Genomic DNA, 27,698 nt, shown 5'->3' with positions numbered 1-27,698 from the left:
TCACAACTAGCCATTGAGGTTTTGGAAGATGAGCTGGGTCTGGTTGATATCTGGAGAACTCTTCACCCCCAAGAAAGGGAATATACATTCTATACATACCCACACTCTTCATATTCAAGAATAGATTATTTTCTAATATCTAAACAATTAGTGAACACAGTTATCGCTGCTTCAATTGGTAATGTTGTATTGTCAGATCATGCTCCAGTTGAAGTGGTGTTAGGTTCTAAAACTGAATCAGAAACCCCTCGAGGCCGTTGGAGACTCAACACCTCTTTGCTGAAAATGAAAAATCACGTGTATATCTATATATCTTTATGTATGTACATATATATATATCATCATCCCTCTCCCCCTTAATGCTATTAATCTTCTGTCCCATCTAATAAAGGCAAAAATGCCAAAAAAATAGTCTTTAAAAACTCGGATACTGTTGGGTGGTAGTTGGCTTATTTTTCCTCTGTGAATGATTTGAACCGTTTTGAAGTCTCCAAATCCCTGAAAGTTTTTTGTTTGTTGGTTCTCTGCAGGCGGTTTTGTTTACAAATCTTCGGCCTATTTTTGAAGATTAAAACCAAGTTTGTTTTAAATGGTAATTTAGCTAACATGGAGCTATTGGCATTACATCACAATAGCAAAAAAAACTGATGAATTATCGGATTTATTGGCGCAATATGAAACCAAACAGAGCTGGAGCTCACCTGGGAGAGACTCGGCTGAGATCTCATGATCCTTGATGTGAGCCTCCAGACCGGCAGAGTCCGGATAGACCCGCCGACAGCCGTAAAACGGACACGGAGTCCTCTTGTTTTCTGAAAATGAAAAATAATACTGTTTAAATGTCGTTAATTTGACTCCTGATCGGTGGAAACACTGGCGTGAATAAAGTTAGTAACCTAGCGACAGAGCTCGAGCAGGTTAGCATGCTAACGTTAGCTAGCTAGCTAGCTAGCTCTGTCACGAAGCGTCTCGTTTCGTAAATCACAGCGGGATAAAAAAAGTATCGAGTTTGGCATCTATCTTCACTTTTTGAGCTAAAATACGAACCTCCTTCTCCGTGTTCAGCCTTCGGCAGCACTGTGGTGCCCGAAGCCATCATTGCGGCGCAGCGGTTGAGTCCTGCAGCCAATTCAAAACCAGAACCGGAAGTTATGACCGGAAGTTAAGAGACGGACTACAAGGGCCAGAATGCAGTGCGACAAACAAGGCACACATACTAGTATTTCCGGTTCTTTTTAAAGCGACAAATCATTTTCAGAAAATTTGAATTTATTCGTATCCTTTTGTTTTTTTTATCTCCACAAATAATCGTTACCTTTAATTTGTATCCTTATACTACATATAAAATGGAAATATAGTTTGGTAGAAATAAAAAAATACTAAAATAAATTTAAAAAATAAAAAAGAACATAATATTCTCCTCAATTTGTCTTCTTTTTACACTATGGTCCAGATTTGTGGGTGAAAAGTGCAATATTGAAATTTGTGTTCAAAGTGGAGTTTTTATTGATCATATGAACATATCATGTACATAGCTGCATTGAGAGTTTATACAATAAATACAAATAATACATTTTCACTGGTGCAGAAAAATCTAGTTATTGCATTGATCTTTAAAAAAAGCAACATTCATACAATATTCACTGCTCTCATGTTATTTTTAAATGGTGTCTGAACAGAAAATGTATGTAAACAAAACTTATATTTATACCTCACTAACACATATTATTTAGAAGTCAGCTGCTTGAAAACAAAACTCAACATACTCGCTGAAACAATCAAATATACAAAACAAATAATTAAAAAATCTGATGTCATTACTTTGTGAAAATACAAGAGGGTAGATACAGTTTCCATTCACCTCCATTAACCTTAAAGATAAAGTCGTCATTATGCTCTTTCTTTCTGCAAACAAAAATGGCCCAAACTGAATTTCACACTCAAGATTATAATTTTTTTTCTGTAAGGCCACAAAAACAGAGAGTGCAAAGCCACCAACAAAGATGCAACGCTGTTGCCGTGGAAACACAACAGTGCAAAACCTGACATCAATTTATATAACAACAATAAAAATAATAAAAGATTTCCATGTGCTTTTGCTTCATGTGCTTTTGTGGTTCACCCTTAGAGACCTGGATCGGCATCACTTTTCTTGTGACGCCTTTCAAAAGTATTTAAACCTTTGCACGCTAAGAAAATTGGTTTGAATTCTTTTGAAAATATGGAAAAAGTGAGCAACTTGCCAAGAAATGTCATGCAAATTGAAAGACAGTAGTGAATTAAGAACATCATTTCTTTATAAAAGCTAGGGGAAAATGTCCAGAGAACTGTACGTTTATGATTGTTCTAATTATATACTTTAGGCTATTATTTTTAATATTTGGTTGGGTTTTTTGGGGGGGGGGGCTCTCCTTCTTTGTTTATTTTCTGGTCATTTTCTTGTACATTTTAATGATCTTTTGCTCATTTCTGGGTAATTTCTTCTTAAGTCACTCATTGCCCTCTTCCCATGTTTTTGAAAGAAATCAAGCCAGTCTGCCCAGGTCTCAAAGGGTTAATATTTTTCAGTCATAGCTGTCTACAGTGTATTTAAAGTCTAACAGCTGCCGCACTGCGTGGCTGGTGTCGTCACACTCACAGTTAATATTTATATAGCACCGTCCGAGAGCAAACATCACAAAGTACTTCACAATAAAAGATTAATAAAACCAGAGACACAATAGAACAGTAGAAAAAGTAAATGAAGTGAAGTGTACAGAAGTCGGTCTTGAGCTGCTTTTTAAAGGTGACGCAGTGACGGTCAAAACTGTGCTAAGAGTTCGGCTTCAAGCGCAACATCACAAATTGATTTGAAAAACATGGGATGAAGGCAATGAGCGAAGAAAGAAGAAATAACCCCAATTTAGAAAGAAATTAGCAAAGACTTACAAGAGAATTACCTGAAAATATTTTTTATTAACAAATAATTAAAAAAAAAAAAAAAAAAAAAAACATAAAAAATGACCTGGAAAAAGTGCTTAAAAATACAATTTTCTTTTCCCCCCTAGACATTTAAAAAAATATCTGTTTCCAAGTATTTCTTGCAATTTGTGGAGCATTTCTTACCAAGTTGCTGGTTGCCTCTTTTCCCATGTTTTTAAGAGAAATCGCACCTATTTTGCCCAGGGTGCAAAGGTTTAAGGAAGAGAAGCTTTGAGAATAATTGCAGAATAAAGCATCACATTAATTTAGGATGAATAATAAGTTGTCATTATGTGCAGAAAAGCCCTTTGTGAGTATCCTTATAATAAGAGTAGTGCCAGCAGGTGTTGACTACATGCATTAAAAAAAAGTTATTTTACATTTTCACCAAGTATCTTACAGTTTTACAACCATCATGTTCCCTGACCCCAAAACAATGAATCACTGTGTGAATGTGTAAACATGCTGTGGATAATACAAAGCTTCGTGGAAACAGAAGTGAACTGAAACCTTGGATTTGTTGTGTCGTCTTCACAGTCACTCACAGTGTTTGGTGTCACATTGCAGAGCACATTTTGGGAGAGCTGGTCTCTGCGTTCGCCTTCTGCCGGATGCACTCTGGAGGATGAAAAACAAGGAGACGTAATGCACCTGAACATCACAGACGCTGCCACTTCACATCCAACCATCACACACAGCACCTCACAGGAAACACACAAGCACAAAACGACCTCAATGCTACCTTACTGGGCATTTTTAGTCTTTTTATGTAGTTGGTCCAACCATATAGACACATTACCACGAGTTCAGAAACAATGCAACACTCAGCGGAGCTCCACAGGGCAGTCTGATGGGCTCACCTGCCAAGTCGGTCCGTGAGATCTCAACCAGCCCCTCGTACAGGCCTTTGATGGGGTTCTCGCCCGCCATCACGACTCCATGAAGCCAGATTAACAGCATTCTGTGACCGTGCTCCTTAAAGCTTTTCATACCTAGAAGTTCAGTTCAGAATCATAGTTCATGTAAAAATAACGTAAAAATGATATTTTATTATAATTTAGTATTTATTATATTTATTAACTATTGATAATTAAGGTGATTTGGAGGAATGTTGTGATTTTTGTCATGAACAGAAAGATGTGGAACAAAAACTGTCTCGTTGTATTTTCATATATTGAGCTATTGATGTGAGGTTGACCTTTGACCTTTTGAATATTAAACGTCATCAATTCATCCTATTATACATTTGTGTGAAATTTTGTCAAAATCAGTGTATGAATTCTGGAGTTATGGCCAAAACAACTTGCTTTTTGAGGTTATAGTGACCTCGAACTTTGACCTTGGACCACCAATTTGGAATCAGTTCATTGCTGAGTCCAAGTGGACGTTTGTGCCAAAGTCGAGTAAACTCCCTCAAGGTCTTTTTGAGATATTGTGTTAACAAGAATGACACAAACGCAAGGTCACAGTGACCTTTGACAACAAAATTTTTACAGTTCACTCTCGACTCTAAGTTGACGTTTGTGCCAAATTTGAGGAAATTCCCTCAAGGCGTTCTTAAGATATCACATTCACGAGAATTAGATGTACAGACTTTTTCACTGCTTTCAGTTTTCATGCTGAATTATTCGACTCCTGCTCCAGCTCATATTTCCGTGCAGACATGAGAGGCGTATCGATTTTTTGGCTGCTGAGCTCCGACAGCTGGTCAGGAGAATTAAAAGAGAGGTTGGGAAACCTGCTCTGAGCAATTTGAAGAAAACCAATCATTACATGATTTTCTGGTATAAAACTGCTGGAGCCAACAATTTTGAATTGTTTAAGACATTTACATTTTAAACCATTTCAAGGGGTCAGCGGAGCTCACCTGTCCACTGTTGCTCTATCGCTCGTATATGTGCGTCGCTGAATTCCCAGTGCTGTGCCAGGATCTTCCACTCACCGCGGCAGAGCAGCTTGGTGGCCAGGTTCCACAGGACGGAGCGGAGGTGCTGCGTCTCCGGCTGGTGGTCCTGCTTGAAGGTCAGCGGCCTCCCGACCCAGGAGTCCTGCTCACTGCTCATCTGATCCTGAACGTTTTCATACATTGTGGACATAGTGTGGTGTACTGTGTGTAAAACGTCTGAAGTTAACACAAAACATCAAATAAATATTAAAACCAGTGCTCCATTCTTAATTTGCGTTCCTCGTGATTGCTATAGAGAACTAGGATGGATGTTTGTGCCAAATGGGAAAAAAACTCCTTAAAGGCATTCTTGAGAGCTGCAGTTACGAGAATCGGATGTGCGAATGGACGGATAACCCAAAAACATCATGACTCCGGCCTCAGCTACTGTCAGTGCGGAGTCGGCATTGGCCGTTTACTGACTTGTCAACCACACACCAAAAACAACGCCTTAAAACAGTGCTGCACATGAACTAGAAAACATCAGTTTCCAAAAGAGAAAGCATTCGATGTTTGTGTTTATGGTACATAACTTAACTCGCCTTCTCCCATTTATAAAAACGGTCAGCTTTGATGATCATGTCGACCAGGATGACGTGGTTTCCTCTGGCTGCCACCTCCAGACACGTTTTCCCCTGCTGTGCGCATCATACAGCCAATAAAACACAGGGAACAGAAGGTCCATTACTCCGTTAAACAACGTAAATAAAACAGACATACTTCATGATATAAGCATGTAGAAAAAAACCTCAAAACCAAGAGATGACACACAAAACGAACATCCTTTCAAAATCACAAGGCTGCTTAAAAGTTACATTAAAAAAACAAATGATGACATGAAAAGCCATTTTTCTGCATCAGTACGTTTCCATTTGATACTTAAAGTACTTTTTTTATAATACCTACCTGTACTTTTACTTCAGTGAGATTTTGTATGCATGGCTTTTAATTGTATTTCTTTAACTTTATTGTCACTACTTTTATTTGAGTTAATAAATTGAATAGTTCCTCACACAAAAAAGCATTTGTAAACAGTGGAGGAAAAATTGAGTGTTTTTTTTTTCATTTTTCTTGTGTGTAGGGTTTTTTTGTTGTTGTTGTTTTTGTTTGGTTAGTTGTTTTTTTAGTATATTATGGATATATTGAGTAATTTGTGTCCTAATTTATGACAGCACAAGTGTGTGTGTCTGTATTGGTATTGTGTCTGGTATTCTTATCTTATAAAATAACGACAATAAATATATTTTGGAGGAAAAAAAAAATACTTCTCCAACAACACATAAAGAAAATATTAAAAAGAAAAAAAAAACAATAAAAAGAAAAAAAATGAAAAAGAAAAAAGCATCATAGCATGACATTTGAGCATTTTTGTTTGCTTTTTTTAATCCTGGATGAAGGTATGTGCTGTGTGGTACCTTGTCAGTCAGATTGAGGTTAACACCGGAGATGAGCATCATCTCGGCCAGCTCCTGCCAGCCGTGCTCTGCTGCGATGTGCAGAGCAGTCTGTTGTCTCTGTGAACATCATCACATAAACCTGATTTTAATGCAATGCAGCCTTTGTGTTGTTTCCCCTGAGAGCCATCACCATGTCATTGTGAATTCTTAGATTCATTAAAATGATCGTAGTCCTGCAGAACCAGCTGCTTTTCTGCTCTTTACTGTGCACCAGTGCAGCTGCAGAGGTTTGTACTCACGCTGTCGGTGATGTCCAGGTCACAGTCGGCGTCTATCAGCAGCCGTAAAACCTCCGTGTGGTTGTTGAACACGGCGTGGTGGAGCGCTGTGTTGCGTTGCTGTTTCAAAGAAAAAGACGGAAGAAACCAATATCTGATGAGAATGCCCTGCTGTATAAAATAAGCAAGCAAAACTTTATTTAGGTAGCACATTTCATTCAGGGTGGAAGCACAATGTGCTGCACAAAGTGCAAGATACAAGCTGCAAAACAAAGCCGTCAACTGACCATAAAACCGAATCAAATCCATTGAACATGACATTACTAAAAATAAAAACTCAAAAAAAAAAAAAAAAGAATTAAGACGAAGAATAAACCAATGGAAAACCAGTAAAAAGATCAACCAATAAACCAGTAAAAGTAAAAACAGACCTAAATTAAAAAAAATAAAATAGAAGAAAAGAAAAACTAAATAAAAAATAAACTAAAAGTAAAAAATGAAATGAAAAAAAAAAAAAAAAAAAAAAAAAAAAAAAAAAACTAAAGCTAAACTAAACTAAATAAAATAAAATAAAATACCAAAACCAGACTACTTGGAGGACCAGCAATGTTCTCCAAGTTAGTTTGTGCGAACAGTAAATTTTGTTTTATATTTTATATTATATTTCCTATTAAAATGTTTTCCTCTTTATTCTGTGAACGTTTTAGTATCTTTTTTTGCAAATTAGTTTCAAAAGGATATACAAACTATTTTTGCAACTAAATCCTCTTCTGAACTATCTCACTAAAATGACCGGAGTCTGTCTATGTCCGTCCTTTCTTAACAACTTACGGGACACATTTATTGGCCGTAAAAGTGCACACTGTGTTGTAAATTAAGAGGGGAACCCTTTTAACTGTTACACCTCTGAACAGCGTGCTGGTACACCTCGCTCCCCGTCGCCCCAGAAGCGAAACTCAGTGAAGTCTATGTGCTGCTTTAAGGTCGCCCATCAAGTGTTACTCGCTCGAATCTGTGGGGGACGAGAGGGTAGCTGCATGTGACGCTTTCTGCCACAGTGACTTAAATATGGACCACTGGAGGTTAATAAGTGGCGGCTGATGAATGCTCTGACCCCGCAATGTGCAGCCGAGCACTTCACAACGTACTTCAGCAGCTCCAGAGTCAGCGGTTTCATCCTCAGCTCCCTCCATCCACATGTCAATGAACCCTGAAGCGCTCCCAATGGTCAGGCTTCGATACCATCGCTGTGTGAGTGTGTGAGTACATGTGTGTGAGTACGTGTGTGTGTGTGTGTGTGTGACTGTGATGCACATTGTTTACACTTTGAACCCAGTTACGTCATCAGTATTCTTCAGCTGCGTTTAGACATCTTTCACGTGCATTTAAGCTTTTGAAACCCGAGCAAATTGATTTAACTTCTTTTGAAAATATGAGGAAAAAGGCAATGAGCAACACGGCAATAGAGGTCCCACAAACTGCAAAAATTAGAGGGAAAAAAGTAGTTTTAAAAAAGAGAGAGACAGTTATTAGTAAATACTTTTAAAAAAGGAAAAATGTTCATAAAACTATAATAATAATAATAATAATAATAATGATCTAGATTTATTCATTATTTTGTTGGGGGGGTTGTTTATTTTAGTTTAATTTTTTCCTTTTTTGTAAACACGTTTTTTCTTTTCTGCTTTTACTAAGTTTCAGGTAATTTTCTTGTGATTTAGAGGAACTTGTAACTGCTTCTCGTGTTTTTGAGAGAAATTAACCCGATTTGTTCTGATTTAAAGGGTTAGGTGCTCTGGATAAAAGTGTGATAAAAATGCAGCCACTGCAACAGTCTTGTACATTTTAACCCAAAGCGGCAGGTTTGGTAACTTCTTCTGTACAAGATTTAGTGTAAAGATGCTCATTTACAAAAAGAACTACATGAACTACAGAGAGCTCAGAGTCACGCGGCCGCTGACATTACTCACACTGTCGACAGCATCTCTGTTAATTCCTGCCTCCAGCAGCAAACTGGCCTCTCTGTCGAAGCCGCGCTGCGCCACGTAGTGCAGAGCGTTCATGTTCCTCTGCAGACAGAAGATATTTATTATTAAGATAAATATCATATAGATATTTTGCAATATATTCTGTGTGCTGAAAATGATACATGCATTTGATTTGATCTGATTTGTTTCAAATGTATAAAAAAGGAAACAAAGAAATTAAATTATTATAGAAAAGCAGACAAACAAAGAAAAAGTAATATCTACAGACAATGAAAAGCATTAAGAAAAATAAATGCTCAAACACACGATGACTTGGTTTACATATTCAAAAAAGTATGTGAGAAGTAGAAACAGATTTAATCTCAACCCTTATTCATAAGTCATTGAATTTTAATTAACCAGCCTCATTATTGATTTAACCTTTACTCTAATTAATTAAACATACATGCATACACCTGCATACCCCAAATCAAATATCTACAGTTTTATATAATTATTTACAGAAAAAAAGGAAAACTAGGAAAAACATTATACCCCACGTTATTTACTTTATGCTACTATCAAAAATGTATATACTTATTGTACATTAGAATGTATATTGTAAGTACTTTTTGTCTTTGCTGTGTTGTGTGTAATGACTGAATAAAAATACTACTACTATTAAGTAACCAAATAATATTCATTTGTTCATTTATTTTTCCTTTTTTATCTTCTTTTTTCTGTAAATAATAATGAAAAATTGCAGGTATTTGGGTGAATGCTTATATGTTTATTTACTTGAATGAACAAACCGTACGTTAGTTTGTGCGTTGACGTTACAGCCGGACTCCAGCAGCAGTCTGACACACTCATAACGACCTCCGTCAGCCGCCAGGTGCAGCGCCGTCAGACCGTCCTGAAAACACAACAGGAACATTTCGGTCTGCAGCACGCCGCCGTAACGCTGATTTACTCACGGCTTTACTTACGGCTCATCAAACCTACGAGTGTTTAACAGTGACGTCTCAGAGGATCTGATTTTGTCCAACCAGCAGGCAGAATATCAGTTTAGGATCATATGAACAACAGAAAAGCAGAAAATCTTCAAATCTGAGAAGCAGGAACCAACAAGTGACTCGCCAACTAAAAAACAAAACTGACACTTTGGCCTCGTAAAAATAACTATTAATACCAATACCAATACAAATACTAATACTAATACTAATACAAATACTAATACTAATACTTTCTACAGACATAAGACCAAAGGGCAGCAGAGGGGTCTGATATTTTTAAAATCAAACTCAAGACCTAACTTTATAGTTTGGCTTTTAATTGAACTATTTTTTCATACATTTTAGTCTTTTTCACAGTTTTACTACTTCCTATATAAATGTATTATTTTTAACATATTTATTATTTTACTTTGTTCTGTTATCCTTTTATTTGCCGCTTATTTACAGTTTGAGTATTTTATTCATATATCTTTTATTATTATTATTATGATAATTTTTATTATTAATGGTTGTGTTTCCCCAGTTTTTGGTTTTAATGAGCACTGTTTTCTTGGTGTTTGTCTTTTTTGTTTTTATTCACATGCTTGTGGTGTGTGTGTGTGTAACACTTTGTGTTACATTATGTTTTTATGAAGTGCTGCTATACATATAAAGTCTGAGTGATTGATTAAAATAATGTTCTATATGAAGCTGGGATTTGGGTTATTGGATAAACAAACTTTGCTAAAACAGCATTAGTTATGATGGGGTTTTTATTTTCATGTATATTTATATTATGATATATTTTCATAGTTTTGCATGTAATTATTCCTTCTGCATGAAGTCTTTTTATAAAACAATTAAGACAAATTTCTCACTCTGTATTAAAGGTGCAGTGATTTTAGTGACATCTAGTGGCGAGGCTGCAGATTGCAACCAACTGAATAACCTTTCCCTCTCTTTCCAAGCATGTGAAGAACCTACAGTGGCCCTCAGGTAATGTCAAAATGATTTGTCCATTCAGGGCCACTGTAGAAACAGTTTGCTCCTTATGTAGATAAAACGGCTCATGTTAATAACTAAAACATGATTCTTGGTTTCAGGTAATTATACTCAATTGAAAAGTTTTAAATATTATATACAATTTCCACCAATAAATCCTACATACTGCTCCACTACGTTTTTTTTTTTTTAACTAAAAAAGCACGTCAATACATAGGCGTTAATTTTGAACATGAGCATTTGTCCTTTCCAGTAAAATCAAGAAATTAGTTGACTTTTTTAAAAATTTCCACCATAAATTCATGTAAAAAAATTAATCAGAATGTGCAAAATTTCCTGTTACGCAATATTTTCCCAAAAACTGAAGTTTGCGGCCCCATTCAGTCCACTTACTATATTTCTCTCATCGACGTCGACTCCAGTCTCCACCATCTTCTGCAGCACCTCTGTGTGCCCAAACTTTGCTGCCAGATGCATAGCTGTGTTCGCTTCCTGCAGTCCAGACAAAACAAAACATTACAGCCAGAAACCCACTCTGACACAACTTCCTCCACACAGTCTGTCCACAAAAACCAGCCGAGAGAGGCTGTTAACACCTCGCTGTTAACGGTCCAAACACGAGCTCAGGCCGTGTCCTTCTTTGGTCTTTTTTAGTAGTTTTGATCATGTTTGTAGTAAGAAGCAGAGCATTAAATCAAGCTTAGATCTGCTTTCATTGTGGATTATGTCATGCAAAAGTGGACAATATAGATCAAAAAATCTAATTCAGGCGGACGGTGAAAGGCAGCCTTTGCAGGGGTAAAAACAAGCAAACAGCCAACAGAACGTGCACAACATTATGTTTCAATGATGCAGAGTATTGATCACAAAGGACGGAATCAAATATATTGAATAAAGTAATTTAGTTTTTATTATGTTATATATCACCTCCACTGTCTAACTATTTCATGCAATTCTCGTTTCTCCTCCTGAGCAATTTTTCATTCCTACGTGCAATTATAATCATTTTTTACTTCATACTTAGAATACTACTACACACTATGTGTGTACTACAGTTTTTCTGAGCACAAGTATCCTGTGTAATCTGTGCTCATAGATGACACTGGTATGTTGGACAGTAAACATAAGTGTATAAAGTCTTTATTATTACTGTAAATTGTAGTATTTTTACTTTTACTTGCTGTGAATAGTATTTTGATTCAATCCTTTTTCTATTTGTAAGTGTATTTGCTGTAACAATGAATTTCCCCAGTGAAGGATCAATAAAGTTGTATCTTAAATTATCGTATCGTATCGTATCGTATCGTATCGTATCGTATCGTATCGTATCGTATCATCGCATCGTATCATATAGTATAATTTTCCAGGCAATTTCCATACCCCCAATGTTTTCGTCTTGTGTGGGGGAGCTATGTAACACCCTGTTGTGAACTCTGTTGCGGAGGACAGCAAAAAAGTTAAAGTTTCCATGATTTCATGTGAACGCAGCATAACTCTGATGGACTGTTTTTGTGGTGTCCGACACCACCAACTGTAGTGTTTACCTCGTCTCGGCTGTAAGCTGCATAGTCACAGCTGGTTCAAGTTGTGATGGATTTTATCGAATGCTGCTTTAATGTGTTAAACTGACGAGGAGTGTCGTGATATTTACTTTGTGCCAGCTGTTCAAAGGGTCAGCAGAAGATGATTTAGCTCTCGGCTGTTTCTCCGCGCCTTTTATACACAGGATTTACGGCCCGAACACATCCTGCTTCATGCTGTTTGCTTGTGTGAAGACGGCTTCATAATGACGGAAGCATTAAATTTCGTATGAGCTCAGCCGAGGTGTGACAGCTGAGTAAATACAATATTGAAAATTTCGTTTTCATTTAACTATTTTAACTTTATTTTTATTAACATTATCTCAATGGGTATTATTTTCCATCATATGTTATGCATTTGGTTCATTCTATTTCTATTCTTATTTTTTTTATCCACGTGAAAATGCAGGATATGTATTATATTCTGATCTTATCTTATTTTTACATGCAGATTTTTTTTTATGTCTTCTGTGTCTTTTCATCTTCTTATTTTCGTCTTGTTCTTGTTTTTGCTTTAATTCCTGTTACATATATATATATATATATATACCTGTTATATATGTATATGCAGTTGGGAAAAAGGGGGTAGTATTTACTTCCCCATACTCCTTTTTGGACATGAAATATTTATGTTCACTGTTTATGTCCGGTGGCATTATTTTCATTTTCCTTATCTTATTTTATTTGCCATGTTTGAAATAAGGATCTAACTAATGTGAAACACTTGGTGCATTTAACTTCTTTGTTGTAAATCATGTTGGGCTGCATTTCTTGTATGAAAGGTGCAACACAGGTGTAACACAACTGTGTGTGTGTGTGTGTGTGTGTGTGTGTGTGTGTGTGTACCTTGTCCTTCAAACCGTGTGTGCATCCCATTCCTATCAGAAACTCCACCACTTCAAACTGTCCGTGTTCGGCAGCCAGGTGGAGCGCCGTCTTCCCCGACTGCTCAGAGACACATCAGCCCGTCACACGCTGGAGCTACGTTACACACTCTACACACACACAACGCTCAGACTGAAGGGTAACGTCCGTTCGTTCGTTTAATGGCATATTGACGATATTCTGATGACAAACAGCTAAATGTTTGAAAAGATGTAGAACGACAGGGGGGATTTAGACTCGTATATTCTACAAAAAACGGCTCTTTTCACACATTTTGCACGATATTCGTCTGTAAATTTAAAATAGTGCCACCTCGACACCTTTAAAGGTGCACAGGGCAGGGGATGTGTTTGTCGAACCTTTGTTGGCCCTGTAAACTGGAAGCAGGTGACATCACTCATATGTTTCTCACTTGGCCCAGGTTAACCGTTTTAACAGCTGAGCAAACTGTCTTGATTTCTTTCAAAGGCACAAGAGGAAGCAGCTACTTAACAAATAAAAAAAATTTAAAAAAGGCCAAAATATTACCTGATATGAAAGCAGAAAAAAATTAAGAAAGCAACAAATTAAGAAAAAACAAACACAAAAATGGCCTTAAAAGTGCAACAAAAAAAAAGAAAAGTTGTAAAAATGTGTTTTTATTTTGTAGAATAACTCTAAAATAATAATAAGATTTATAAATGATTTTTTTTTACATTCCTTCCTAGTTTTTTTTTTAAATATCATATTATATTATTATCAATTATACATATATTATTAGTAGTATCTTATTTTTAGTTCTTTTTTAACTATATTTGTCCATGATTATTATAAATGTAGGTGTCCTCTTCAGTATGTACTGTCTACAGTTTGGATTGTGTTAATGTTTCATTCATTCAGTTGTATTTATTTTGTCTCCTTCTTTCACCATAAAAGTTTTAATACTGCTGTTTCTGCTGTCTGAAGGAAAGAATAAATAAAAAAAAAAAAAAACAAGTGTCACCTTGTCCACTCTGTCCAGACAAATGTCCTCCAGGTCCTCCATGATGAACTCCAACACTCTGATGTGGCCTCGCTGGGCGGCACAGTGCAGCATACTCAGACCATCCTCACACACACACACACACACACACACACACACACACACACACACACACACACACACACAAACATCAATCAGACAATAAGCTCACAGTTTGAGTCTGCAGTGATGATGAAATGAAGCGTCTCTTACTTTGTTTTCACAGTTGAGTTTTGCTCCGCAGGACACCAGGATCTGCAGGACTTTTAGGTGACCGAACCAGGACGCCAGAAGCAGAGCGTTCATGCCGAACTGCGGACAAACATTTAAAGCGTTACGTGCAGTGAAGCTCTGATCGTGCATGTATATAAAATTATATAAAATAGAGAAGGAATCTACCGAATAGTCTGAAACTTCATTCACAAAGCTTCATTCATCGTGTGTTTGTATTCACATTTTGAATGCTGCATATCTCTTTGTTTGCATGTATATTCATCTGTTTATACTTGGTATTTTTGCACAGTTGCAGATAAAAATTGGGCTCCGCTACTGTTATTATTATTATTTCCAATAAGTCACTACTCGGTGATATCGCTGTGTTGGGGAATTGACGAATTCAGTGGTAAATCCTCATTTGGATCTGTGTAAATGTGTGCGTACGTACAGAGTCCCTCTCATCCACGTCAGTGTCGTGGTCCAGCAGGAGACGCAGAGCCTGTTCATTCCCAGCTCCCGCCGCCCAGTGCAGAGCTTTACGGTCGATCTGTGCGGAGTCAGAGAGAGGTCGCTGATGAACGAACGATGGTTTCACAAAGCTTCTCGCTAAGCTTCGTCAGTCAATGCACAACAGCAGGACTGTGGAGCTCGCTCTTCTACAGCTGCGTCCCAATTCAGGGTCTGCATCCTTCGTAGGACGCAGCCCACGCGGTTTTACTACTTCGGAGGCGCCTTCGAAGGCGGCATCAGCGGTGGTTAAATGGGACAGACTAGTCTTCGGAGGATTGTCACCAGATGTTCCCGCCCTTACCCCCACGTCATTTGATTCCTGCTGTAAAGCTCGCCAGAGAGAGATGGGAGGGGGTTATTTTAATATATATGAATATATATTTTTTAAAATTTATATTCCCCATCGTAAGCTGATTTATCTCCGGTCAGCAGAGCCTCGCTCAGCGGGCGGAGCTCTCCTCTGCGTGGCTACAGCGCCGAGCTCGCTCTACGTTTCCGTAGCTAGTATGCTAGGTGGCTACGTGTTAGCATTACTAACGTCACGTATTATGAAGAAAATGATGAGATTTTAATGTCCCTCTAAGTTTAACATATCTGGCGTTTGATTTTCAAACGAGTAAAAAACCCATTAAGTTAAATCGACGCTCCGATCTCCGCTCTGTGCCGCCATTATGGCAATTATTTTTGAAAATCACGGGCGCGCAAGGAATCTTGGGAAATGGAAAGCCTCGATGGATAGTAGCGACGTGTCCTCCAAAAAGAGGGAAAAGAAGGAGCCTTCGAATCGGGACGAAATGGGACAGCCTTCGCGCAGACCTGTGACGTAATCGGCCTTCGAATGCAGCCTCCGAAGGATGCAGACACTGAATTGGGACGCAGCGTTTATGTACCATTATATCTTCATGAAGTTTAACCACATAAGTCCACTAATTTAGTTGTCTCCATCCTGAGATTGTTAAAAAAGTGGAGGTCAGATATGGGATTCCCAAAAAAAAAGTGGTGTTTCATCTGGTTGGGCGTGACTTTAGCGCACGCTCGTGAGTTTCTCGTGATAAAGGAACAGTTATGTTACGTTAGTATAAGTAATGTAGCCTACATCTTTAAATTTTCACTTTCCAGTCATGCTGTCATTAAAATGGGCTATTTTGTGCTTTATATCATGTGTCATGAAAATATTGGATAAAAATAACTAAAAACAGCTAACTTTACACTGACAGCTTTCCTTTGGAAATAAACGCTTGGTAGCATTTACATCAAATTGGTTAACGCTAACATTAAATCATAAAATCCAAACATCAGTTTTTGGCCAATTTTTACGTGAATCTCACCTTATCAATAAAAGTCAAATTTACAGTTGAGTGTATTAAAGTGATTCTGGCCTGTTGGCACGGTAAAGTAGCTCACAGAGGACGCCACAGCTACAGCTGAGGAAAGGGCCAAAAACAAAGTGTTTCTTCTTCATGAATAGATTATCATAAATATTACACAATCATCTCAGTTTGAGGAGCATTAAGTCTCCTGTAAGTTTAATCGTAGAATTAAGGCAAATATCAAGTTAGTTTTCATGTTGCGGTTTGTGAGTTTAACCAACAAGTGACGAGAGGCTCTCAATGCGAGCTGATGAGAACGCGAACAACACGTAAGGCTCCGCCCCCCGGGGCCAAACCCCACTTTTTTAGCGAGTCCCAGTCAGACAAATTTTTACACCAAAATGTACATTATCATAATTAGCATCATTCCTTTCCTTTTTTCAAGTGTCTTCTGCCAAATGTATACTGTATGTGTGTAGCCTTGGCTAAAGCGATTAGTTTCACCTTTGCTTTTATTGCAATAAAAATCAAAAAGGCAAAAATTGTTGCAGAAAAATCACCAAAATTTTTTGGCAGAGGACCCCAAACCCCCCCACTTCATGTACACCCCCCTGCACTCTTGCATTTTGGTCCTTACTTTATTTTTGGCCTTGACATCCACGCCTTTCTTGATCAGCTCCTGCATTTTCGCCGTGTCGTTCCTCTTTGCTGCATCGTGGAAGTCCTTTTCTGAGCACAGCACTGTGAGGAGACGCGGAGGGAGATGAAGAGTTAAAACTGTTCTGCAGGTCAGCGAAAAGCAACAGCAAAAAGTTGACATATACTCTATTCAACCTCTGAGACTCAGGTACTACAGTAATACATCACTTTCCAAAATCCTCCACCATGTGGCCTTAGACGTGAACATCTATATACAGAGATGAGACTTAAATTTCCTAGTTTACGCAAGCTTTAATTTTACATGCGGGGAGACAATTCACTTAAAGGCAACAAAATTACTTAATAATCTTTAGGTAAAAAGACATTAATTCAGTAATTTTAGTAGGTAATACAAAAGAATATTGTGGTTAACCCTCTGAAACCTGAGCTAACTGGCTTCATTTCTTTCAAAAATCATGGACAAAAGGCAATAAGCAACTTAACAAGAAAGGACCCAAAAATCAGCAAGAAATTAGTTAAAAAAAAAAAAAAAAGTTACAAGAAAATTATCTGAAGTTAGTACTAAAAATGAAAATAAAAACCAAAAGTAAAAAGAACAAAGGGAAATTACCTAAAAAAAAAAAGATTTATACACATAAATTTATACACATACATACATATTTAATATACATAAATACTCTACATAAATACATGAGAGAAAAAAACTGTTAAAGGTTTCAAAAAAAATGAACAAAATTGGCTTTACCAAAAGAGATAAATATATTAGAAAATTATCAAATAACTAGAGGAAAATATTGGGAACAAACTTTTATAATTAGATATTTCAAATTAGGTTACAGAAACAAACACGCACACACACATTTATATATAGCAATTTGATAATTTTCAATATTTTTCTGTCTCTTTTTTGAAAAAGCTAATTTTTGGCCATTTTCTTTAAACCTTTTTTTTCACTGATGGCCTTTTTTTCCTTCATTTTGTTGAAAGAGATCAAATCAATCTGCTTTATGTTTGAAAGCTTTAAATGCTTGTCAGAGGCGTCTGAACGCAACACCAGAAAACTGCCGCTGAGGCTTCAAAGGGTTAAACCGTCACACACTGTTCAGTGAGTAACGCGTTAAAAACGCTGCAGCGGCGATTTCACGGCTCATATTCGGTAATATTACAGTATTACACGGTGCAAAATAAACTCTTGCTGCGGGTTAAAGCAGCGTGACACGCGCGGGTTTGTGCCTCTGTGGTGCGCGCGGACATCCTGCTGCTGCTGACGGATGGCAGCTCGCGCTCCCTGCGGCGCTCAGCTGATCACAAAAACAGACTTTTACTCACAGAAATCCTCCTCCGACACCAGCTCGTCCTCCATCCTCACGATGATTCACAGCCTCTGACCCTCCGCCGGCACCTCCCTCATCGCAGTCTCTTCACCTCCGGCAGCTGAAAGGAGGCTGGACGCTGAACACACACGGAGCAGTTACTCCTGTCCAGCTGAAAGGGTTAAAACCGTCAAACGCTATCACTTCCGCTCATTACCTTCAAAATAAAATCAGGAGCCTACTTTTTTGCAACTTTTTTTTTTTGTAGGAGCTACTTCTGAGTAGGACAGCACATCTATTTCTATTATCAATTAATTTGTTATTTTTTTGATAAGTAGTCTATAGCATCTGGGGATATTAGACATTATCAAAAAAAAAAAAAAAAAAAAAGAGAGAAAATGTCCAGAGAACTATATTTATAATTCTTTTAATTATGTAAATTACATTATGGAGCAAAGAAGAAAGTATTTATTTATATTTAATTTGTAGCATTCTCCTTAGTTTATTTTGTTGTTGTATTTTTTGGTTTGTTTTTTTACCTTTTTTTCTTATTTTCAGGTTATTTTCTTGCAACTTAAAAACTTAAACTGATGAAACTTTAATATTTATATTTACTTAAATATATATACATATATACATATATATATACATATATATACACACACACACACACACACACACACACACACACACACACACACACACACATATATATATATATATATATATATATATATATATGAGTTGCTTTTCATCCTCCCATTTTTTTTGTTTTTTTTTAATCAAGCCAAATTGTATAGGTTTCAAAAGATTAAACAATGTACTGATTCTCAAAATCATTGTAAGTTTTGTCTATTTTCCCTGCTGTTTCATCAAATACAATTTTAAGTGATTAGACTAAAATCAAGCTTGCAGTTTTCAGCAAGGTTTGAAAAGTAGATCTTTCTAAAAAGCAAATCAATAATAGAGAATAATATAAAATAGATTAAAATAGATGTAATAATTTCTTAAATAAATCTGAGCGACGCTTTCTGGAGCACTGGTTTCAAACTTTGGGGTCCTGACCTCCACTAGGAGTCGCCAAAGCTTTGGGAGGGAAATTCTTATTTTCAAAGTTTAGAATATTATAGGATATAAGAGTAAAACTGAAATTGAGTCATATATTCACAGAGCCTTCACCCTCTGCTAAACAGCATCGTCCTGTTTTAAAAAAGTATGCAAATAAAACAATCACTGAGCTAACAGAGAAATGGCCAAGTGTCAGAGAGAAGAAAACAGGAAATTCTTCAAAAAGGTTTGTATGGCTGTTAAAAATTAAACCATATATACCATACAAACACAGAACTGTGTAAAAGTTCCTAAAACAGTATATCAGGAAAACTCATCTCTAAGGAAATATTCACAGGAAATAACCTTCTCAGAATTCAACCAAAACAACCGTTTTATACAAACTTTGTGGGAGTTACTGCATTCACTATTTGGGTTTATTGTACAATTTATCAGCCATTCTGTACTGTTTTTGCTTTGAATTGACTATAATATGAAATATCTTTAAAATATGTCTCTTGGTCAGGAGTTGTCAGATTACTCAAGCCTTACTCAAGCCTTAACCCTTTGAAACCAGAGCAAACTGGGTAGATTTCTTTCAAAAACATGGGAAGATAGCAATGAGCAATGAATAAAAAATGACCCAAAAATTAGCAAGAAATTAGTTAAAAAGTACAAGATTAAATGAAATAAACCTGGAAAAAAATATAAAAAATAAAAAAAAAATAAATCAAAAAGTCAACAAGGAACAAGGAAAAATTTTTTTTTTAATTTAATTGTGATCATTATAAATACAGTTGTTCCCTAGTTTTTCCACTTTTTCCCCCAGTAATTCATGCCTAGCTTTTAAAAAAATATTTTAATTATGTATTAATTTCTTTCAATTTTTGTGAACATTTCTTACTAAATGTCTTGCCTTTTTTCTCGTGTTTTTGAAAGAATTCACATCAGTTTGCTCTGGGTTCAAAGGTTTAAATACTTCGGCCTAAAAAACACAAAACATAATCAGATAGTTTCCCTTTGTTTATTTGGGCAATAGCAAATTTTATCAAAGAGTACAAAATATATCTACTGTTAGAAAATATTCTTGCATACTCTAAATGGTATGACTCATTGAAAATAGTCGAACACTGTCGTCATCTTTTGACAGAGCGCTGGACACAAAATAGGGGAAACATTGCAGAGTTTGTGATTTAAATTGTGAGAGAAGTCACTGAGGAGCACATATAAAATAAAAGAAATGTAAAATTTAAAAATATGAGAGGTTAGTGGGAGCCAGCAGGGGCTGCTACAAGCTCTTTGATCGGTTATTTACAATATCAGTATAACATTAATAACAAAACTATAATCATTCTATGTGGAGGAGCAGATATTTGTTTTGCACGTGATTAGTCTGAAAAGATTAATTTCAGAAAACTCCTGAGCTAGATTCTTTCCTCATCAACAATAAACAGCACATATGCTAAAAGTATAAAGTATGTACAATATAAATTCCCTCATAAACTGCCAGTAAAAACATGATGTCTACAAATAAAAGAGCACACTATTGAAACTGTTGTGTAATTTGGTATTAACACTTTTTAGTACTTTTTTTGCATGTTCTGGCAGTTTTGCTTTGTCATTATATTATTAATTCTCTAATTAACTTTCAAGTAATTGAAGATGTCCGATATTTCATATAATACAAAAAACAAACAGTAGGACATTAAGCATTAACTTCAGCTGCAGAGAAAGTTAAACTACAAACAATTGCACTTAGTAATTCATGAGCGAACAGTTGCACGTGCTGCATCACCAACGAAAATTTAGAGATTTCTGCCAAAGTCCATCAATTGACCGTTCGCTAAACCCTGAAACCCCTCAGCCCATGCCGCTACACTGTAAGACTTTCAGCTCGCGTAAAGCACATGTGCAGCGAAAAATGACAACAGTGTCACATTAACTAGTCAAAATTGTATTGAACTATCTTTAATCTAATTACTAATACTTTAGAGTTGAAAAAAAACCTTTCAGTCAAACGAGAACAAAAACAGCTTCTCATTTCAAGCTGCCAACTGTTGATTTTGCTCACTAAAATGTTGCAGAAAGATTTTGAACCCCGTTACGTGCACAAGTTGATCAAAAACACTGTTTCTGTTTAAATTAACTAGTTTTACCCGTACAAGGAAAAAGGTTTTTACATGTGTTTTGCAAACAGAACACTACTGCTGCACATAAAAACCCGCTAACACCCGCTGTTATCTGCAGTGGTCACGGGTATTTATGGCCTCCAGCTTTAATTGGCATTGATGGAAACATCCGGGTGAACATGTTAATTTTAGTTGCACCTAATTAGTGCTAAAACATCCAAAATAGTCCGCAAAGAGTTTAAAAGAGAGACTGAATAAGTCAGCGATAACGAGAATTAACCACCGTAGTTCTCACAGACCTCCCTTCACACCAAAACAACCCACACACACACAGAAAGGTGTAGACGTCTGCTGCAGAGCCGTGTACACAGCTCTGCTCTACTGGCAATGGGAAAGCAGCATTTTTCGCGGGTTTACCTGTGTTTAAAAAAAACCACATGCACACACACATTGTGGTGGAAAAGAGGTACATCTTGGGTCATATTGGCCGGAGTTGCTGGAGTTTAAATTTTCCCAAATCCAATAAAAAGTAGGACGGAGCTGCTAATCTTGGCCTAAACTCTGACAAAGTTGAGGACTCGCTCCTCAGAGTGAGGAAACAGTACCAGACATTCCTGTTTGTCTACGATTTTCCCAGTTTCAAGCTGGGTGTTGTGCATCCCCACAAATATCTGTAAAACACTAAAATGGCCTGGTTTTCACCATATTAAATATATATATATATTTGTTTTCAGCCTGTTTTCATGCACTGTTTGTACGCTCTCCTACAAAACGTAATTCACCAAAATTTGTACATGCCCCACATAGTGATGAGTGAATGGCATCCATTGTTTTGAAAAGTCAGAATTGGGTCACTTTAACCATTTAGTGTAAATCCAGCCTTTGGGGCTGTTCACACGGCAACCGTTCTCGCTTGAATCATTAATCTTTTGTTGCGGTTTAGCCTTTCGTTCACATGACAACAGCATTTTGGGGTCCGGAAATCATAAACTTTTGAAACCCTGTACCAGAGCGTAATTATCTGAAAATGCCACCCTTCTGCTGCCGTGTAAACTGGCGGTGCACAGATCCTGTGAGAATGATAACATCATGGCCGCACTTGTGCATGCGCATTACGTCTCAGACGAACGAGTACGAGGGCAACAATGACTGTCGATTCTCGTGCGTGCGTTCACCATGGTCCTCTTGATTGTTGATACTCATTTTGAAATTATTGCTTAATTTTTGCACAAATCTGTCATGGAAACCCGCCTACTGTTCAGGAGAAGGGTTTAGCGAACGGTCGATTGCGAATGTCAGTCCGCTCTGACTGATATTCACCAGCTCTTCCTGTTGCTTGAGCTCTTTGCGAGTTTCAGTTTGTTGACCTCCCTCAGGACGTGGTCGGCCTTCTGCAGCTTCTCCATGGCCTTGGCCAGCAGATCCTGGGGCATGCCCTCCCCGTCACCTGCCCCCTGGGACTGGTTCACTGTGCTCAGGAGCTCCCTCGTTTTTTCCATCTCCAGCGCCACTTCAGTCTCCAGTTTCGTGACTTCATCGCTGGGAGGCCTGTCGCCTCCTGAAACCGGTCTGGTTTGTTGTTTCGCCTGAATGCAGACCGAAGAGTCAGACAGCAGATCTCCACTGGAGGCTGATCTCACTTTCACTGAGGGTTTGAGAGGAGGCGTGGGCCGACAGGGACACACCTTTGGTCTGACCAGAGGCTTGGGCGGCGGCTGTGTCGGCTTTATACTAACGGGGGTCTGAATGTCGTCCTCGCTGGCGTCCAACACGTCCAGACAGGGGAGGCTTCCTCTCAGGGCAGCCGTTGAAGCCGCCAGTGTGTCTTCACTCCCGGAGCCAGCGCTGTCGTCATCCGAGTGCTGACCGCTGTCCACGGACTTCTCCTCCGTTTTCTTTTTCTTCTCCCCGGGCAGGTCGCTGAGCAGGCTGAGGCTGTCGTTCAAAGAAACCACCACTGGCGGGACTTCAATCTCGGGCGGCGACTCTTCTGCTTGAGGAGAGCTGGCTGAGGTATCTGAGGCTGTTTGCAGAGATGCGGCGTCCCGTCCTCCGTCAGTCTGCGTTACAGGTGCGTCGTCCTCCGTGTGTTTCGTGTCAGGTTCATCAGGCTTTTTCTTGAGGTCCAGAGGAGGACTGGGGCTCTTTCTGAGTTGTGGCTCATTGTCGGATGCTTCGTTTACACCACTACTCTCCTCTGACTCCTCCTCAGAAACCTGTTCTTCTGCTCCTGGACTCTCAGGTTTATCATCTCCGACCTTAGCCTCTGTAGCTTCATCTGCTCCCATCGCCTCCTCTTCATCACCTTCTTCCTTCTTTTCAGTCTCATCAGTCGAGCTTTGAACCTCTTGGTCCGGTTCCACAGCAGCATGGGAGGGTTTCTTCTCTTTGGATGGAGGGGTCGGAGGGTGGGAGTCCGGCCTGGACTGCGAGGCCTCGGCAAGGTTACCTATAGAGCTGCTGGAGCTGGGTTTGTTGGGGGGCGTTGGTGGTGGACCCGTCTTTTTCTTGACATCAGGACTCTTTTCAGACGTCTTCTCAGCTTCGTCCTCCGTAGCTTCTTCAGCAGGTGAAGCACAGGGTTTAGCATTTTTAGAAGGAGGCATAGGCGGCTTCAGGACCTGAAAAACAATGAAATCATATTTTACAGACAAGGATTCCTGCAGGTTAACCCTTAACGTCACTATATCTTAGAAATGTGCTGAACTTAACCTGATTGAGTGATTTCTACCATTCGGTTCACTTTTTTCATGCTAAAAAAAGTCCACTAGTTAAATATGTCGCTGTGTATTTAAGCAGATTGTCTTTTCAGTTCGCCTCCAACAGGAAGTTAGAAACCATATTTATTTTACATGTTATAGTTTCAGAGGTTTCACTGAACAGATTCATTTAACTGTATACAAAAAATGAACGTCTAATAAGGGCCAAATTTTTTTTTTAAAAAAACATGCTCTACCAAACAGTTGATTGATCATTGTTGTTAAATGATACATTCAATATTTTCCATTAAATACACAGTGAAATAATTTCATAAGTATGAGTTTTTAATGTCTAAAACAATGTTTTACCAAACAGTTGAGTTGGCCTTATATGGTAAAAGTAGTGATGCTATCATAATAAATTTGTATTTTTATTAAACAAAAAATTATGCACTATGGTCCACTATAGTGGCTTATATGCAAATATAGCACCGAAACCCATATATATGCAAGAAAATTGGATTGAACCCTTTGATACCTGCGGAAGTTGGCTTGATATCTTTAAAAAAAATAACTGAAAAGGGGGACCAGCAACTTAACAAGAAATAGCCAAAAAAGTTGCAAAAAAACAAACATAAATTACTGGAAAATTACCTGAAAATAAAAAAAGAGAAAAAAGGGAAAAAAACACACAAGAAAAAAAAAATCAAAACAACAAAACAAAATAATAAATAAAGCAAAAAAGCAAAAAAATGACCCAAAGAAAGTGCTAATATATTTTTCTCTTTCTTTTTTTAATATACAATTAAACAAATTATAAAGATAGTTACCCAGACATTTTTTCATTTTTTATTGTTATAATATATAATAATCTTCCCTTGCTAATTTTCAAATCATTGTCACCTTTTAAATATTTTTTTAAAATAATTTTTTGCACAAATTTCTTGCTTAGTTGCTGATTACTTTTTTCCCCATGTTTTTAAAAGAAATAAATAAATCAAACCAGTGTCCTCAGATTCAGAGATTGTAGCTTGTTAAAGGCATCTGAAGGCAGCACAAGAAAACTGATGTTAATCCATGTTAAAGGGTTAAATAGCTGTCTTCTGTGATCCCTTTGCATGAAAGTTTAAGACCAATTTTCAAACAACCAAAATTAAAGGACAATTTTATTTTGTCCAAATGTTTATTGTCACATAAAGCATGACTTTTCTGTCCAGTGAAAAGGTTTAATTATCTATGTCAAATGTTGTAAAAACATGGAAGACCATGAACATATTATATTATAATAAAATAATCTACTGGATTACCAACAGGAATGGGAAATTTCCAGCATTTTTGGCAGATTTTCTTTGCAATTTTGTGTTTCTAAATCTGCATGTGAGATTCTCCTGCTTGGATTTAAGAAAAGGAATTTATTAAATAATCTAACAAAAAATAAATGTTACCAATTCTTTTGAGACTTTACGACGCAAAGTCAGAAAAAAGCCTTAGCCTTAGCATTTTTAAGACTTTTGAAAGATAAATTTAAGTCATTTTAATACCAATTAAGGCCTTCATTCAGGATCCGCAGGACCCCTGACAGACCATTTTATCCAAACACAAAGACATACACAAATAGTTCTGCTTTAGGTAACTTTATACAGACCTGTTTCTCTTTTTCTCCGTCATCCTTGTCAGGTTCATCCTCAGGTGCTGAGCTGGGTTTAACCTCTTTGGTCGGCGGCATGGGAGGTTTGAGGACCTTTTTCGGGGGAGTGACCTCGGGCTCGGCCTCCTCCTCTGCACCTCCTGTCTGTTTCTCTGCAGCTCCACTGTCACTGGACGGAGGAGTCGAGACTGTTGTTGCCTCTTTTGGTGTTTCAGTGCCGTCGACGGTGGCATGATGGGTCCCGTTAGGCATCGTGGCATCCTCGAGATCGAGATCCAGACGCAGGATACCGTCAGACGACACATCAGCTACCTGAAAAATCACATTTAATTCAATGTAAAGCAAATAAATATTAAATTCTAAAATAAAAGCTGTTATACAAACATACCCAGCTAGCAGGAAACAATCCCGCAACACTGGCTAACGTTACCTACAAGCTGCAATAATGTCTTGACGAAAAAAGTTAATGAAATGTTCAAAGAACGTTTTAAGGATGTTTATCATTTCAAATAATGTTCCTGTAAAGTTAAACACTGATGTTATAAATGCCACATAGTGAGGATGTTTTGGTGATGTTGAGAGGTGACAGATTCTTTCATAAAACGTTCCCAAAACGTTACATGAGAACAAAGGGAGAACGTTTTCAAAGCAACATTCAGAAAATATTATTGAGGAGTGAGATTACAGACTTTTTTTTTTAGATGAAACTGTGATACCTCATGTGATATATTTACAATAAAAAATTTGAACTTTTTTATGTTTATAGAGAATGTTGGCTTTACTTTAAGAAGAACGTTGTGGGAACATAAAGAAAACTTACCACTGAAAACGTTACTTAAACATTCAGTGGTTGCATTGTAACATTCTCAGAACGTTTTTACAACCAAAAATTGCGAGCTGGGATAACGTTGGTTGCAAATAAAGGCAGCTAAAAACAGAAACGCTGTCTTTTTTTTTCTTTAATTTTTAATAATAACTTTACAGAAAGTTATAATAGTAAACTGTCGGTACAACTGAAACTGCTTTTAACCAGCGTTACATCTGTTGTTTTTATTTTTAGACAGGAAAATACATTTTAAAAAGTACACACACACACACACACACACACACACACACATATACATACATCCACACAGGAAATCTGCATGTGAAGCTGCTATAAACTTAACGGTAGCTTAACAGCAACCAATAAATAGCAACGATGGCTGCAATTAATTAGTGCTAATAAACAAACAAGTCTACATATTTCTGTATAATAATTTTGTCTTCTTTTGAAAAAGACAAACAACAGATTTTGAGGTCATTTTCTTGCCATATTTTCCTAATTTCTTGCAGTTTGCCAAGCACCTTTTGCCAAGTTCAGAATCAGAATCAGCTTTATTGGCCGGGTGTGCTTACACAAACAAGGAATTTAACTTTATTTAGCTTTGCTTTCAATGTACAGGAAATTAAGCATTAAATATAAAAGGAAAATAAAAAAGAGAAATGAAAATAAACAGATAAAAACAGAAAAATATCATTTTAAATTTTAAAAGGTATGCACAAGCCCCAATTAAATAATTTTAGCTAATAATATATATTCAGCTATATAATACTCTTTTTTTTTACAGGTTTTTAAGGTTTTTAATGCTTGCAAAAGACATCTGAATGCAGCACAAGGAAACTTTTGACAGTCCAGGTGTTAAAGGGTTAAAGTTTTTATCCTGCTTGGATCTGTGATTTTTTGGGTCAGTTTTAGTAAAACCTTAACTTTCTCCGGTGTAGGTTCGCTCTTCGGTTCTTACCGTGTTTTATTCCGGTAAAAAGTGAACCGGCTTCATACAGGACTGAAAACATGGAGTTAACCTTGTTACCTTGACAACCCCAAATCCTGCTTCGTAGACACTTTTTCGTACATAAATAAAAGATTTTATTCACACACTCATACTCACAAGCATGAGAAGAAGAAGAAATTAGACGGAGTTGAAATTTAAACATTGACTGACTTATTGTAGCAACAGAGCTAACCACACAGTTTCTTATTACACACACACACACACACACACACACACACACACAGACATGAATGGATTCTCACATTCACACACACACAAACCTCTTTCATGTGTATCCTGGTCGGTGGCCGCCGGTCACGGTTTCCTTTGGGCCTTGTTCGA

At 37.4% G+C, this 27,698-nt stretch overlaps 2 protein-coding genes across 2 annotated transcripts in view; both read right to left on the bottom strand.

The window, feature by feature from the left end:
* Positions 1-3,086: 3,086 nt before the first annotated feature.
* On the bottom strand, positions 3,087-18,182 carry ankdd1a (ankyrin repeat and death domain containing 1A). The gene is made up of 15 exons (XM_042487619.1): positions 18,036-18,182; positions 16,684-16,787; positions 14,675-14,773; positions 14,224-14,322; positions 13,993-14,097; positions 12,972-13,070; positions 10,939-11,037; positions 9,366-9,464; positions 8,552-8,650; positions 6,603-6,701; positions 6,322-6,420; positions 5,449-5,544; positions 4,829-5,030; positions 3,822-3,953; positions 3,087-3,579 (listed from the first exon to the last, which is right to left on the bottom strand). The coding sequence occupies exons 1-15, from the start codon at positions 18,067-18,069 to the stop codon at positions 3,518-3,520; spliced, it is 1,527 nt and encodes a 508-aa protein (XP_042343553.1). The 5' UTR covers positions 18,070-18,182; the 3' UTR covers positions 3,087-3,517.
* A 3,394-nt stretch (positions 18,183-21,576) lies between these two features.
* Positions 21,577-27,698, bottom strand: part of plekho2 (pleckstrin homology domain containing, family O member 2) — a 38,149-nt gene continuing 32,027 nt past the window's right edge. Inside the window, exons 6-8 of the mRNA XM_042490425.1 lie at positions 27,638-27,698; positions 25,540-25,854; positions 21,577-23,816 (exon numbers count right to left, since the gene is read on the bottom strand). Of these exons, the coding sequence (XP_042346359.1) occupies positions 22,512-23,816; positions 25,540-25,854; positions 27,638-27,698 (1,681 nt within the window). The 3' untranslated portion in view covers positions 21,577-22,511. The remainder of the gene's footprint in view (positions 23,817-25,539; positions 25,855-27,637) is intronic.

This window comes from Plectropomus leopardus, chromosome 1 (genome assembly GCF_008729295.1).
Source record: "Plectropomus leopardus isolate mb chromosome 1, YSFRI_Pleo_2.0, whole genome shotgun sequence".
Lineage (NCBI taxonomy): Eukaryota > Metazoa > Chordata > Actinopteri > Perciformes > Serranidae > Plectropomus > Plectropomus leopardus.
This window is presented reverse-complemented; position numbering and strand designations above follow the sequence as displayed.